The following is a 12240-nucleotide window of genomic DNA, read 5'->3' as shown; positions in this document are numbered from 1 at the left end:
CCTAATATAACTTTTAACCAACCTGAAACAGGAAGAATAATATGTTTATTAAAACTTTTTTATGTGAGGGAGCTCTGCCAAAACTTTTAGTTAAAGAGATCTAGCAAGATAGATTTGATTAAGGATTTTTAAAATAAAGTATAGGTATGCTTTTCTATTATAATAGCAATTCTTATTTGTTTTAAAACATTGAAAGTAGACATGGTAAGGAGGAGGAAGAAAAATCATCTGTAGTGTCATATACTCAAGCAGTCACATTAAGATTTTGTGGGTTTGGGGAAAAAATAGATTTTCTTCTCTTCTTTCTTTCTCTCTTTTACTCTCTGTTTCTCTTTCTCTTTCTAATAATGGTAATATCACTGGAGATACAGTGGTGTTGTAGCTGGTGTTACAATGTCTGATTTTTTTTTTCTTTTAAGCAGTGGGTTAACCACAATAAAATCAGGCCAAGTTTTTAATTCTTCAAGTAAGATCAATTTCACTGATCTGAATTTGATCAGAAGCAGCCCATGTTATGCCCCTCTGTGCTGTTAATTGGCTTCATAGGAATCACCATCCTTAGAGTTCTGGGTAGAGAGAGACCTACGACCTATACCTGCTTAGGTGAATGGCCTATGGGTTTTGCTGTTTGGAGAAAATTTAGTCAAGTGAGGCTATATAAGAATATAGTCTTTGCTTGTTAGCTGCATTTCATAATCCTTATGCATTCTATCACAATGTGTTGTTTCCTACAGACTGCTAATGGGGTTAAATAGAAATCCAGGCGTAGCAATTGAGATAAATTTGTTTAAACCAAAAAAAAAAAAAACCCTTTTATTTTGTTCATGCCATTCATGCTTTTTAATTCATTCATTCTTAATGAGGACTTGGTGATTGAGAATAGATTTCCCCTGTGATACAGAAAACCCGTATCATAACTGCACGTCCATCCTGAGTACACAGGCTCACAGGTGGATGTACCTCGCCATCTCCTGGTTTAGTCAGGGGTTCTCAAGTATGGTCCTGCATCTGCAGCATCAGCATCCTCCTGGAACCTTGTTAGAAATGCAAATTCTTGGGTCCCACCCAGAACCTAATGAATTAAACTCTGAGGGTGGGCATTTTACCAAGCCCTTCAGGTTATTCTGATGCATGCTCAACTTTGAGGACCACGGGTTTAGGTGACTCAGCCTGTGCAAAGGCCATTTCATTGCTAAGCTAATGCTTTCCTCATGGAACAGTTAAGTCCTAGGGATTATTAATTCTTAAGAGGAGCATAGGTAACTGAAAGGATGTATTTGCTGCCATTTCACCATTTCATCTTTATACAGACGGCTTTTAAGGTGAAATTATTCACTTTACTTGAACTGAAAAATGCTACAGTTTTGTTATTCAGCCATTAGGTGATAATAACATGCAACGGATATGGCTGCAGTAGCAAAGGTAAAATGAGATAAGCGTATGTGGGAAAAATGCCTTGTCTACCTTAGAATAAAATTCTGAACCATTGAACTTACACAATATTAACTGTAAAGCAAGTGGACCTCCATTCCTTTTCAAAGTTCCTATAAATCGTGATGGTCTGGTGCGTTTTCTCAGCCTATCTTTCTCAATAACCTCTCATTGTTTTCTTCAATGACATACTCTGAGTCATCTAGACTTTTCTAGCTACTAGTCCCACGCTGGTACTGCTAGTACCAGTTTGCTTGCCAAGAACGTGTTTCCCTGCAACTGCTTTATCTCCTGATGGCCGGCGCTGGCCGCCCCCACTAGCCTGCTTAAGCTAGTTCACTGGAAGGAGTTGGGTTTCCCTCTGCCATTGCTCAAAAGCAGGGCAGGTGTCTGGCCATTCCTCTGCTTTAAAGCAGGGAGAGCATGAGACGGGGAATGGCGTTCATCCTCGGGAGTCATGCTGCTAAAGCCAGCAAGCTTGGAGACTTCATTTTATTTATTTAAAACCTAGGTCTTCTTTTACCTCTTTTTCTCATGTAATGTTGTTTCTCTAATAAAGTATAGCCAGTTAACAGCAGTAGAGGAGTTTCAGGGAACCAGAAAAGCCTCTTCAGAAATTTTCCTTAGAGGACCGGTATCCTGTATAATATTATTAAGTAGAATTTTATTATCTAAAAATTTGGCTGAAATATATCTTTCTGCCACTGTGCATGCATTTTTAGCAAATGCCTGGTTCTCTTCTCCTTATTACAAGAAAGGGAGAGACTGTGCCTTTCGTTTCTGAGCTGTTTGTCCAGTAGCCTGATGTGAAAACTAGAACTCAGGCATGCCGTTGGCATCATTAAGGAGAGTGAGTGTCTGGGAGGGAGAGAAGAAGCGGGGGAGAGGAAACACGGGCATGCTTGTGTGCTTTCTCTTCGTCTTGGCTTACTGGTAGGCCTGCGATAGTGGGTATTCAAATTGTATAGGTGACTTCATGCATTGAAAAAATGTATGTAAAATCGAGAGTCTACACCAAATTACTGAGGTCAAACTTTCCTCGTGTGATTTTGTGGCAGATGTTATATGTGGGGGAAAGCATGTTCTTGAGAAGGAAAAATTAATTTATCCTTTCTTCTCTCCCTCCTCTCTCCTTCCACTCCCTCTTTCCCAAATCCTTACCCAAATCTACCATAGGCATATCAAGGGGTGTAGGGTTTATTCGATTTGACAAGCGGATTGAGGCAGAAGAAGCTATCAAAGGCCTAAATGGCCAGAAACCTCCTGGTGCCACAGAGCCAATCACTGTAAAGTTTGCTAATAATCCAAGCCAAAAAACCAATCAGGCCATCCTCTCCCAGCTGTACCAGTCTCCAAACAGAAGGTATCCAGGACCACTAGCTCAGCAGGCACAGCGTTTTAGGTAAGTCTGACTGGGGGCTTCTGCCCAGCTGCTAAACTCAGAACTCTCAGGTTCACTGTCTAGTACTTTTATTGACAGGATCTCTGGTTTGCTATTATTATTGTCATTGTTGTTGTTTTTCCTTCTTATGAGCACAAAGAAAACCTATTGGAGAGTAGTGTCATTTGCTAGTATTGAAGATGAGGACAAAAGGACAGTAACCTACAGCAGTGATTCTCAGTCGGGGATGATTTTGCCCATTGGGACATTTGGCAGTGTCTGGAGACATTTATGTTGGCATAACTTGGGTGGGGGCTGCTACTGGCAGGATGGAGGCCAGGGATGCTGCTAAACATCCTACAGTGAACACTGTAGCCCCCACAAGAGCAGATCAGCCAGCCCCAAACGTCAGCAGTGCCGAGGCTGAGAAACCCCACCCTGCCGATTGCTGGGTTCTTCTCTATTTCTAGTGCTTCCAATTCCTTTCTTTTTAGTTTTTATCTTGATAAGATTTGATTCTCCCATTTCGGTTTTTAGGTCAAGCTCTTTCAGTTACTTTGTTTTAGGATACGTGCACCACTAAGGATATAAAACCTATGTGAATACGTTGTTTCTATAAAGGGTCCCTTTTCCCTTTTAAAACCTTTATTTCTTGTAGTCAGGGGTTGGCAAACCTTCTCTGTAATGGGCCAGATAGTAAGTGTTTTAGGCTTTGTGGGTCACAGTCTCTGCTGCATGTATGTCTTTTTTTTTTTTTTAAATAACTCCTTAAAAATGTAAAAACCATTCTTAGCTCCTGTGCTGTACAGAAACAGATGGCAGCCTGGATTTGGCCTGTGGGTGGTAGTTTTCAGACCCCTGTGTAGTCCATAGAATGACCATGCATCTTTAGCCCAAAGACGATGTTCTGTCTCCTAGACACATATAAATACTCCAATTTTTTAAATTTTATTCTCATCCCGGGGTAACAACAACCAAAACAAGAATCATTTAGAAAACATCCCTTATCTCCATGTGAGAAGAATGGTGACTTAAGTTAAACAGAGAACTTCTGGTTTCATAAGCAGAGTCACTCAGTTTTTATTTTCGAGAACATTTTTTAATATCCTTTTTGACCATATGGTATACTGTAGCCATAATACCATGTAACCCCCATGCAAATTTTTTTTTATCACGAATTCATATCAATTTTCTTTCTTTCCTTACTGGGGCAGAATAGTTAATTCCCAAAAATATAATTATAAATGTAGCTTAATAAGGCGTTAAATGTTTCGAGCTTAAATCATGTGCATTTTTTCATTGGGGTATTTAGAGTGCTGAAAAGAGGGGGATAAAATCGGTGAAATAGCTCCTTTTAAAATAATTATGTCACCTGAGGTAGGAGAAAAACATTTGCTGTAAACGCATGTTCAGTTCCTTCTTAGTGTGGCTTTTGCCCTGGGAGAAGGTGGGTACTGTCAGAAGGCTCCATTTGCCACTGGATGACTGGGTACCCAGTTGGTTGAGCCTTGTGTTCACTTCACTTTCTGCTTTACTTTTCAAGGGAAAAAAAGCAAACACTACCACCTTTGACTCTGGTGGATGGTAGTGGCAATTGGGCTGGAAGGAGAGTTGTGTGGGGCTGCTTGATGGAGAAAGAAATCTCACAAAGCCATTTCTTAGCTTTGCACATAGGTTCCCTCTGTGGCATCTTAAGTGGATAATATTTGTTTTGCAAATTTAGCACAGACAATCTTGAAGGAATTTCAGAGGTGTTTCCTGGGCAGCCCCTTCAGTTAACTTCAGACCTTTCTAGGGCCTCAAAAAGAATTTTGAGCTTAGCTGGAGGAAAATTCTTCTTTGAAACTTACTAGTTGATTTGAACACTGTGAAAGTATAAAATGTTTGATGTTAGTAGACAGCTGTATTTGTTTAAATTGTTAGTTATTTTTGGTGTTTTCCAATTTAAACTCTGGGTTTTGTTTTATGGTAGTTATTAACTAAAACTGTGTTCTTAGAATCAAGATTGCATTCTGAGGAAGATTGGGCGAGAGGACTGAAATGACAGGATATTCAGGAGAAGGCCTGATTGTTGAGATGGCGGGTCCTGTCGGTGACTCAGATACTAGGCTGTGGAAAACTGCTGTCTCTCTCCTCAGCCCCACCGAGCCCCCTCCCTACATGCCCTGTGCTTTTTACTTGGAGTTTGATAAAGCTTTACAGGATGTTCAGATGATCAAATTCAGTATCTTTTTAAATATCTTCTGCCCATTCTTTGTTTTTATCTTTTAGTTTCCTATCTTATTACCTTGGAAATTCTTCCTTTTTTGACTCCTATAAAAAGAAATTTTAGAAAAAGGGAATGAGAGTTGTCTGTTTTCAGAGAAACTTGGTTTCAGAAAATAGGGAAAGATTTTTGTTATTTTTTCAGATGCGTAATTCTTATCTCTATCACCTCACTTCTCATTTCTTCTATAATCTCTGTCCAGATAATAAATTGTGAACTAGTCTTTGAGCTTGGTGACCATGTTTGGTCTAGATTGAGTTTTAGAAGAAATTGAGAGCCTTATTCCTAGAGTTCAGGTTTAACCTGTTGTATATTTGGTGGCTTTTCTGTAATATCTATAAAAACTTGGCTGTCATTACTTTCTTTTTTTTTTTTCCCCTCCTGTAGAATTAAGGTTGAATCTTCTTCTCTCACCTCATAAAGACTCTTGAATTGAGGACTTGCTTATTTCGTTGGTATTTTGCTCCTCTCTAGTTCAGGTCTAGATCATCACACACATATTTTTGTCCCTAGTATCTGTGTCCTGATGCTCTGAGCTTTGAGTTTGTCACCTTCCAGCAGACACTTAGAAAATTTCTCACTGTGTGTTTTTATATTGTCATAGTACCTTGGGAGTTGAGAGAGACTGGAGAATACAAGTTATAAGTATTATAATAATAGTCAAGGATACTTGTAACATTCGACAAGTGCATCATATCGCTTAAGGTTCAAAAAATTAAAATCTACGTAATAAGGGTTAAGTTTAAAAGTGGGGTTGTGAGGTTTATGACTGTCAAGCCATAGGAAAAATTAGAAAGAGAATTCTTTTAACGTGAGCACTGCTGATCTAATATGCTTATTTAATTGACTATGGTTTTCAAAATAAGACCAGCCTTATTTATTTGGATGGATAGTGTAATTCAAGCCCCTTAAGTATATTCTTGGGACATGGGATCTGAATTAAATTTTCAACCAAATTTTTTCATCTCTCTTCTTTTGGAGCAGCTTTAATTTTATTGAATGTGATGTAGTCTAATGGCCTGTGTGCCTGCTTCTCTAAGCCTTTATGCATTAAAGGAACCTTTTAAATCAGCACTTGAGTTGCGTTGAAGGCGTGTGCTGGTTGCAGTATTCCACTTTCCTTTTGGGAGAAATTGGTATCAATCTTCCTGAATAGTTTTTTTCCCTCTCTTAGAAGACAGACGATACCATCTAGTTGGATAAGGGGGTAACTTGATGATCTTCTTGTGGTTTAACTTCAAAGCAGAACTTGGAGATTCTTTGGAGAGTCTTTGAGAACCATTATTTACAGAGTTCAGGGTTTTTTTTTTGTCTTACTCATTACTAATCTGTCTTTATATTTTTATTTCTGACTTTAATTGACTTTACATTTCCCCTTTTACTTGCATGTGGGCCCTCCCATAGTCTGTCAGCTAAATTTCTTGGAAACTAGGCAGGTACTTTTCTTTTTATTCTCTGCTTGGAAATATCTAGCTTTGAAATGGGAATACTCTACCTCATATATGGTTCTGTTCAAAATATTGCCTAGTTATAGTCTGAGTTGTGTTTCTATTGATAGAAAACTGTATGCATATCCCCAGTAGATATATTTGCATAGATTATATGCACATGGGCTTGTGCTGTTACATTCTTTCACTCATAAACCCTAATCAAACTTAGAAAATAAAGATAGGATAAAGATGAAGTAAACAATGCATCAGATGTCTTGCTAGTTATCATGCTGACTGGCTTCATATTTTATTTACCTAATATCTTAGTAAATAATAGACCCTTAAAGCAAGATTCGTAAAATTATGATCTTGATAATTTGGAATTTGTCTGACTTCATGTGAGACGTGTTGGATTGTCTTGTGTCTAACCTGGTAATGTAGCTTGTACTGGGAGTAGGAGAAATAATCAGCTCTCCCGTATTTAGTTGGGCTTCCCTTACTGTGTCATCCTCAGTCTGCTGCTGCTTATTGTTATTATTATTATTGCAGTAGTCTTTTTTGAAGCTACCTCTTCTTTGAGGAGTATTTTAATTAAAGCTAGGTTTCCCCATCTAATCCACCAAATCCACATAACATGTTGTTTGTGAAGTGGATTATGTCCAAGCTAAAGAACAGGTGAGATTCTCCCTCTCCCTTTGGGGACCACTCAGTCTCCCCTCAGGAAAGGATGTGATGCGTGAGGGCTGAGTGGGTGTACTGGGTGCAGTGCACTGATGAAATATGAGTAAAGAGTACTTACTTTATTTTTAAAGTTTAAAAATATGTATTTAATAGATACTTGGATATTTACTTGCCACCCTGCAGTGCACCATCATGCACACCCCCTGGATCATTCTGGAGGCTACTAACTTGGTCCCCATTAAAAATTGGCTTCCCTTTTTAAATGGCCACATATAAAAGGTGGCTGTCCTTGAGCCCTGGACAGACCCAGCAAAGATGTATAGTTCTGGAGAGTAATAGTGGGCCTTGTGTCTGAGCTAAGTATAAACTAGACAGTGCACGCTGCAGCGTTTTCTTTCGTAAAAGCCTAGTTTACAGTTTTCTGACTGCTACAGGCTTGGGGTCCGTGGTGCCTACATGGAGCGCTCGCTGCCTTCTGTCACCTCCCGTGAGAAACGTAGGGATGTGGTGCTGAGAGAGTGGGGAAAGCTGCTGGCCAGCTGCGTGCAGGCACTGGTTTTCAGCATTGCTTAGGTCCTGTTTCTTAGGTCCCGTGTTCTTCCCGCACTCCTCATTGGTGGGCAAGTGGGGAGAGGAAGAAGAGGGAGCGGGGAAGGTTGAGATAAGAGCCAGATAACTTGGCTTAAATTCCTAAGGACTGAATTTTTCCTGAAGAGGGTGTTGAGTGAAGAAATCAGTGGTCAGGATCACAGTATGATGCAGGATTTCATAGGTAGGGCAAATGAGAGACCCATTGAGAGGGATCTCAGAGATCCTCGTATAAACATCCTAGGCCCCTGCCTGGAGTTCCTGGGATGGAGAGTGGGGAATGAGATGTCTCTTCCTTAATGCAGGGGATTCACTCGAGGGCAGTTTTGGTTTCCACCCTCTCTTGAAAATACTGAAAACTTGCTTAGGAGATTCTATCTCTGGACTTTTGATTGGTGTCCTGAGCTGGTGGTGGCAGAGTGTGACAGTCACTACCTGGGCCTGATTAATGGGCAGAGATGATGTAACTCTTTTGAGTGAATCAGTGAGGTGCCTCCGCCTCTGGGCTTTCAGCACTGTGGAAGGAGACCTCAATATGCTGTTCTGTTCTCCAGGAGTGGTATGCCTCATGCATGCTGTATTTGACCATTCCAGCAATGTTAGGAAATTATCCGTGTCAGGTTATTTTATGGTTAGTGATAGTAATTAGTATGCATCTTTATTTCTGGTATTTGTGGCCTTTATTTTGGAGTATAAAGACATGGTGTCTCTGACGATACTCATCATCTCTGCAGAAAACAAAGCCCTCCCACCTGTGTATGTTTTCCACACATGTGATTTCTCCTGTGCGTGTGCAGACAGGCTCCCCCACCAGCCCTCCTGATAGTCTTCATTCAGGATGAAGTAGTTGAGGATAATGTCGGTAACCCCATTGCTTTTGTGCGGTCAGTGTACTTTCTGCAAACCTGCAGTGATCCAGGCCCGCGCTCCACGCTTAGTGATACAGTGAGGAGTGAACATGTCCCTGCTCCCAAGAGGGTGGTGGCACAAGACACACACGGATGAGGATCCTTTGTCATTGTGATTTGTTCCATTTCCTTACGCTTTACATTACATCAGCTCAGTTCTTTCTTTCCGTTTTTACAAAACACACAAAATGCCCAGGGGTGATTAGGAACAGGAATGGGTGAAGATTCTTTTTCCAATTCTGAAAGACCAGAGAGAGAGGTTTTTTGGCTGTTATAAAACTAGAAGGAGTTGCTTTCTCTTGTGTGCTCGAGCCTCACTTGAGGCCATAGGTTAGACAATAAGATGGAAACATTTTTAGAACTTACCTCTCACAGGTTTTTAAAAAAAGGAAAAAAATTGTTCCCCTGATCCAGGGTCTTATTTGGAGAGTGTAGAACATGGTGGCAGTTGAGGATGGTTAAAGAGGCAATGTATGAAGTTATGCCTACCTCCTCTAAATGCGTGTGATTAATTGGTACACATCGTGGACATTTGGAACATCAGAATGGTCTCTTTGATACTGATAAAGCAAGAAGCATCAAGTACTATAAAGTCAGTTTAACTTTTGAAATAGGAAAAGGGTGGAGAGTTTTAAAGTGTACCCACCCACCCCCAACTGCTTTCTTGTAAAAATTTTAAGAGCAGCTCAAGTTGGTTGATTGGTTGGTCTCTCCCTGGCTTCCTAGCCCTTGAGTGAGGCTGCGCTTCTGGTAGCATAGCCACAATAAGCATCAGGCTCGGGCAGAACGGCTCGCTTGTTGCTCGCTGGAGCAGCGAGTCTTCGTCTTTCTTTCTTAGGAGATTAGCTGAGCACGTTGAGGAGTGGGAGGTTTAGCCTAGATGGTCTGTAAAGGTCTTTCTACCTGTGATAACATCACTTTCGTTCTAAGAAATCAAAGTCCTTCGAAGTTGGGAGGTTGAAGAGAAATTCATGGCATTCTGTTACCTGCAGAGTTTGAATATTGATGCCACTGTTTATTAGCCCTGTGTGGTCTTGGGCAAGTCACTTAATCTGTGTGCCTTTCGTGTACTCAGGAACCAGTAGAGTTAGGACAATTAAAACTAGCATAAATCCACGTGGGTGCCCGTGGAGCATGCAGAACTTGCCTGGCAAAAGGTGAGAACCCAAACATTAACAATTCCAGAGCCTCCATGTTTCCTCTCTGGATGGTTTCCTTGGATGGCCACCAGCGTTTCCCCTCATGGCACCGACCCTTGTGTAAACTGTATACATCAAATGAGCTAGTGTTATGGCAGTGGGTACCCGTTCTCTCCGGAAAGTGAAAAGACCCAATGTTTTGAGACTTCACCTACAATTAATAAATACACAGATATCCCCTTGGAAGATGGCAGTAACAAACCCATCTTTCATGAACATCAAGGGGAAAAATTAAAACTGAAGTTTGCTAAATGTGTGTTTTGCAGGTTGGACAATCTGCTCAATATGGCTTATGGAGTAAAGAGGTAATGATAGAGGTTCATGATACTCATAATCCCTCCCATAATTTTGACTCGTTTCTTTGATTTGGGGAGTGACACCCTTCATAAATTTGTGTTGGGTTTTCTTTTGCATGTACAACCTAATGAAAAGCTGCTTTGTGAAGCACGGTTGACTCAAGGAGTATTTTTATACCACTGGATGCCACCTGGTCTTTAAAAAAATCCATCGTTTGTTTTATATTGCATTGCGACGTTATAGCATGTTTATGTATGTGTTGGTTTCCCCCCGACCCCAATTCTGCTTAATTCATGAAGCCAGTTCCCAATATATTTCTTTGCTATTCTGGATATTATTCAATCTAGCATATAATGGCCATTTCATAACTTGGTAATACCTTGACAGTATAGCATGTCACTGCAAGACACACAGACTTTGGTTGAAACATCAATCGTTGTATGTATCTGTTGGGGGAGGGGAGTTACTGAAACTCTTGGGATGGGAAAGGGAAAAGAAAAAAGTCCATTGCTGTAACCAACCTCTGTTTCTGTTGTGTGTGTGTATGTGTGTGTGTGTGTTTCCTATTTTGTTTAGTAGGTTTTCTCCAATGACCATTGATGGAATGACCAGTTTGGCTGGAATTAATATCCCTGGGCACCCAGGAACAGGGTGGTGTATTTTTGTGTACAACCTGGCTCCTGACGCAGATGAGAGTATCCTGTGGCAAATGTTTGGGCCTTTTGGAGCTGTCACCAACGTGAAGGTCATCCGTGACTTTAACACCAATAAATGCAAAGGTTTTGGATTTGTGACTATGACAAACTATGATGAGGCCGCCATGGCGATAGCTAGCCTCAATGGATACCGTCTGGGAGACAGAGTACTGCAGGTCTCCTTTAAGACAAACAAAACGCACAAAGCCTAATGAGCTCTTGTCCTCAGTCCATTTATATATGAAAACTATACAACAAAGGCAAGTTAAGAGAAACTTTATACATTAGTAAATGTCTTTGTAAGTCAGTGTTGAGATGGGGATAAAACGACTACTTAGCATCCTAAGAAATATGTGAGATTTTTTATTGCTAGTATTTGAATTAAAACTTCTTAAATATCTTTTATGTTTGAATATGGACAAGAGGTACAGGGTTTTTACCTGTCACATTGCATTCTATTGCCTTCTTTGAAGAAGGTGGACCTTTTAAAGTGTTTCAGCTAAGGGAAGACATTTCTTTTCTTTTTACATAACTGCCTTGAACCTGTGAGTAAATCTTGAGGCTTTGTGTTGTAATTCTTCAGTTGGTTGTGTCTTTTTTTTTTCCCCCTTTTTTTTCTTTTTCTGATTAGCTTTGTGTTTGGTTTACATTTAAAGCGTTGCTGTTATGTCTAAGAAAAGTATTTTGAAGTTTACATTTTTATTTATGAAGTTAAAAACAGTATTTATTTTGTAATTATGATTTGGGTTGGGGAAGGGGGGGCTACATTATAAACGCTTATTGTAAGAATAGCGGAGAACTTTTCGTAAAGCAGTACCTTGCCAAAGAGATAAGAGCCTCTTTGATGTGGGTTTAAAAAAAGCATCTATTTTTATAAAAAAGAAAATTTGGAGAAACTTTTTACTGGTCCTGGAACAAATATTTTGACTTGAATACTTTGAGAAATCTCTTCATATGACACCTAGTGAGCTTTTAAAATTTACCAGGAAATTTGCAGCGGTTGGAAAATTTAGAAAGATTTATGATGTAGAAAATACTTTTGAGATCTTTGTATGAAAGGAGTAGAATCCATGGGGGAAACACTGCTGGTTTCGTTTTTGTAATCACCAGTGGAGCGTCTGATCATCCTGGTTATTATGTGATAGGTGGCTCACATTGATTTGTGATTTTGAAACAAATAAAAAAAAATTTACAAAAGAATATATAAGAGCAGGCAAGAAATTTAAATTACCAAGAGATGGGGGAAAAAAAATCTGTTCTTCCTAAAGAAATCCCTTCAGATAGAGCTCATGGTGTTTAGTGATGTACTTGCAGTATTGTTTGAAGAATTGTTTTGTCTTAAGGAAAAAAGATGTTGCACAGGA

General features: G+C 39.9%; 1 protein-coding gene across 1 annotated transcript in view; it reads left to right on the top strand.

Annotated features, from left to right (window-relative positions):
- The window catches only part of ELAVL2 (ELAV like RNA binding protein 2), a 71234-nt gene extending 60146 nt beyond the window's left edge, over positions 1-11088 (top strand). The window contains exons 5-7 of the mRNA XM_046664876.1: positions 2608-2833; positions 10151-10189; positions 10761-11088. Of these exons, the coding sequence (XP_046520832.1) occupies positions 2608-2833; positions 10151-10189; positions 10761-11088 (593 nt within the window). The remainder of the gene's footprint in view (positions 1-2607; positions 2834-10150; positions 10190-10760) is intronic.
- Positions 11089-12240: the final 1152 nt, after the last annotated feature.

This window comes from Equus quagga, chromosome 6, assembly GCF_021613505.1.
Source record: "Equus quagga isolate Etosha38 chromosome 6, UCLA_HA_Equagga_1.0, whole genome shotgun sequence".
NCBI classification, from domain to species: Eukaryota; Metazoa; Chordata; class Mammalia; order Perissodactyla; family Equidae; genus Equus; species Equus quagga.
This window is presented reverse-complemented; position numbering and strand designations above follow the sequence as displayed.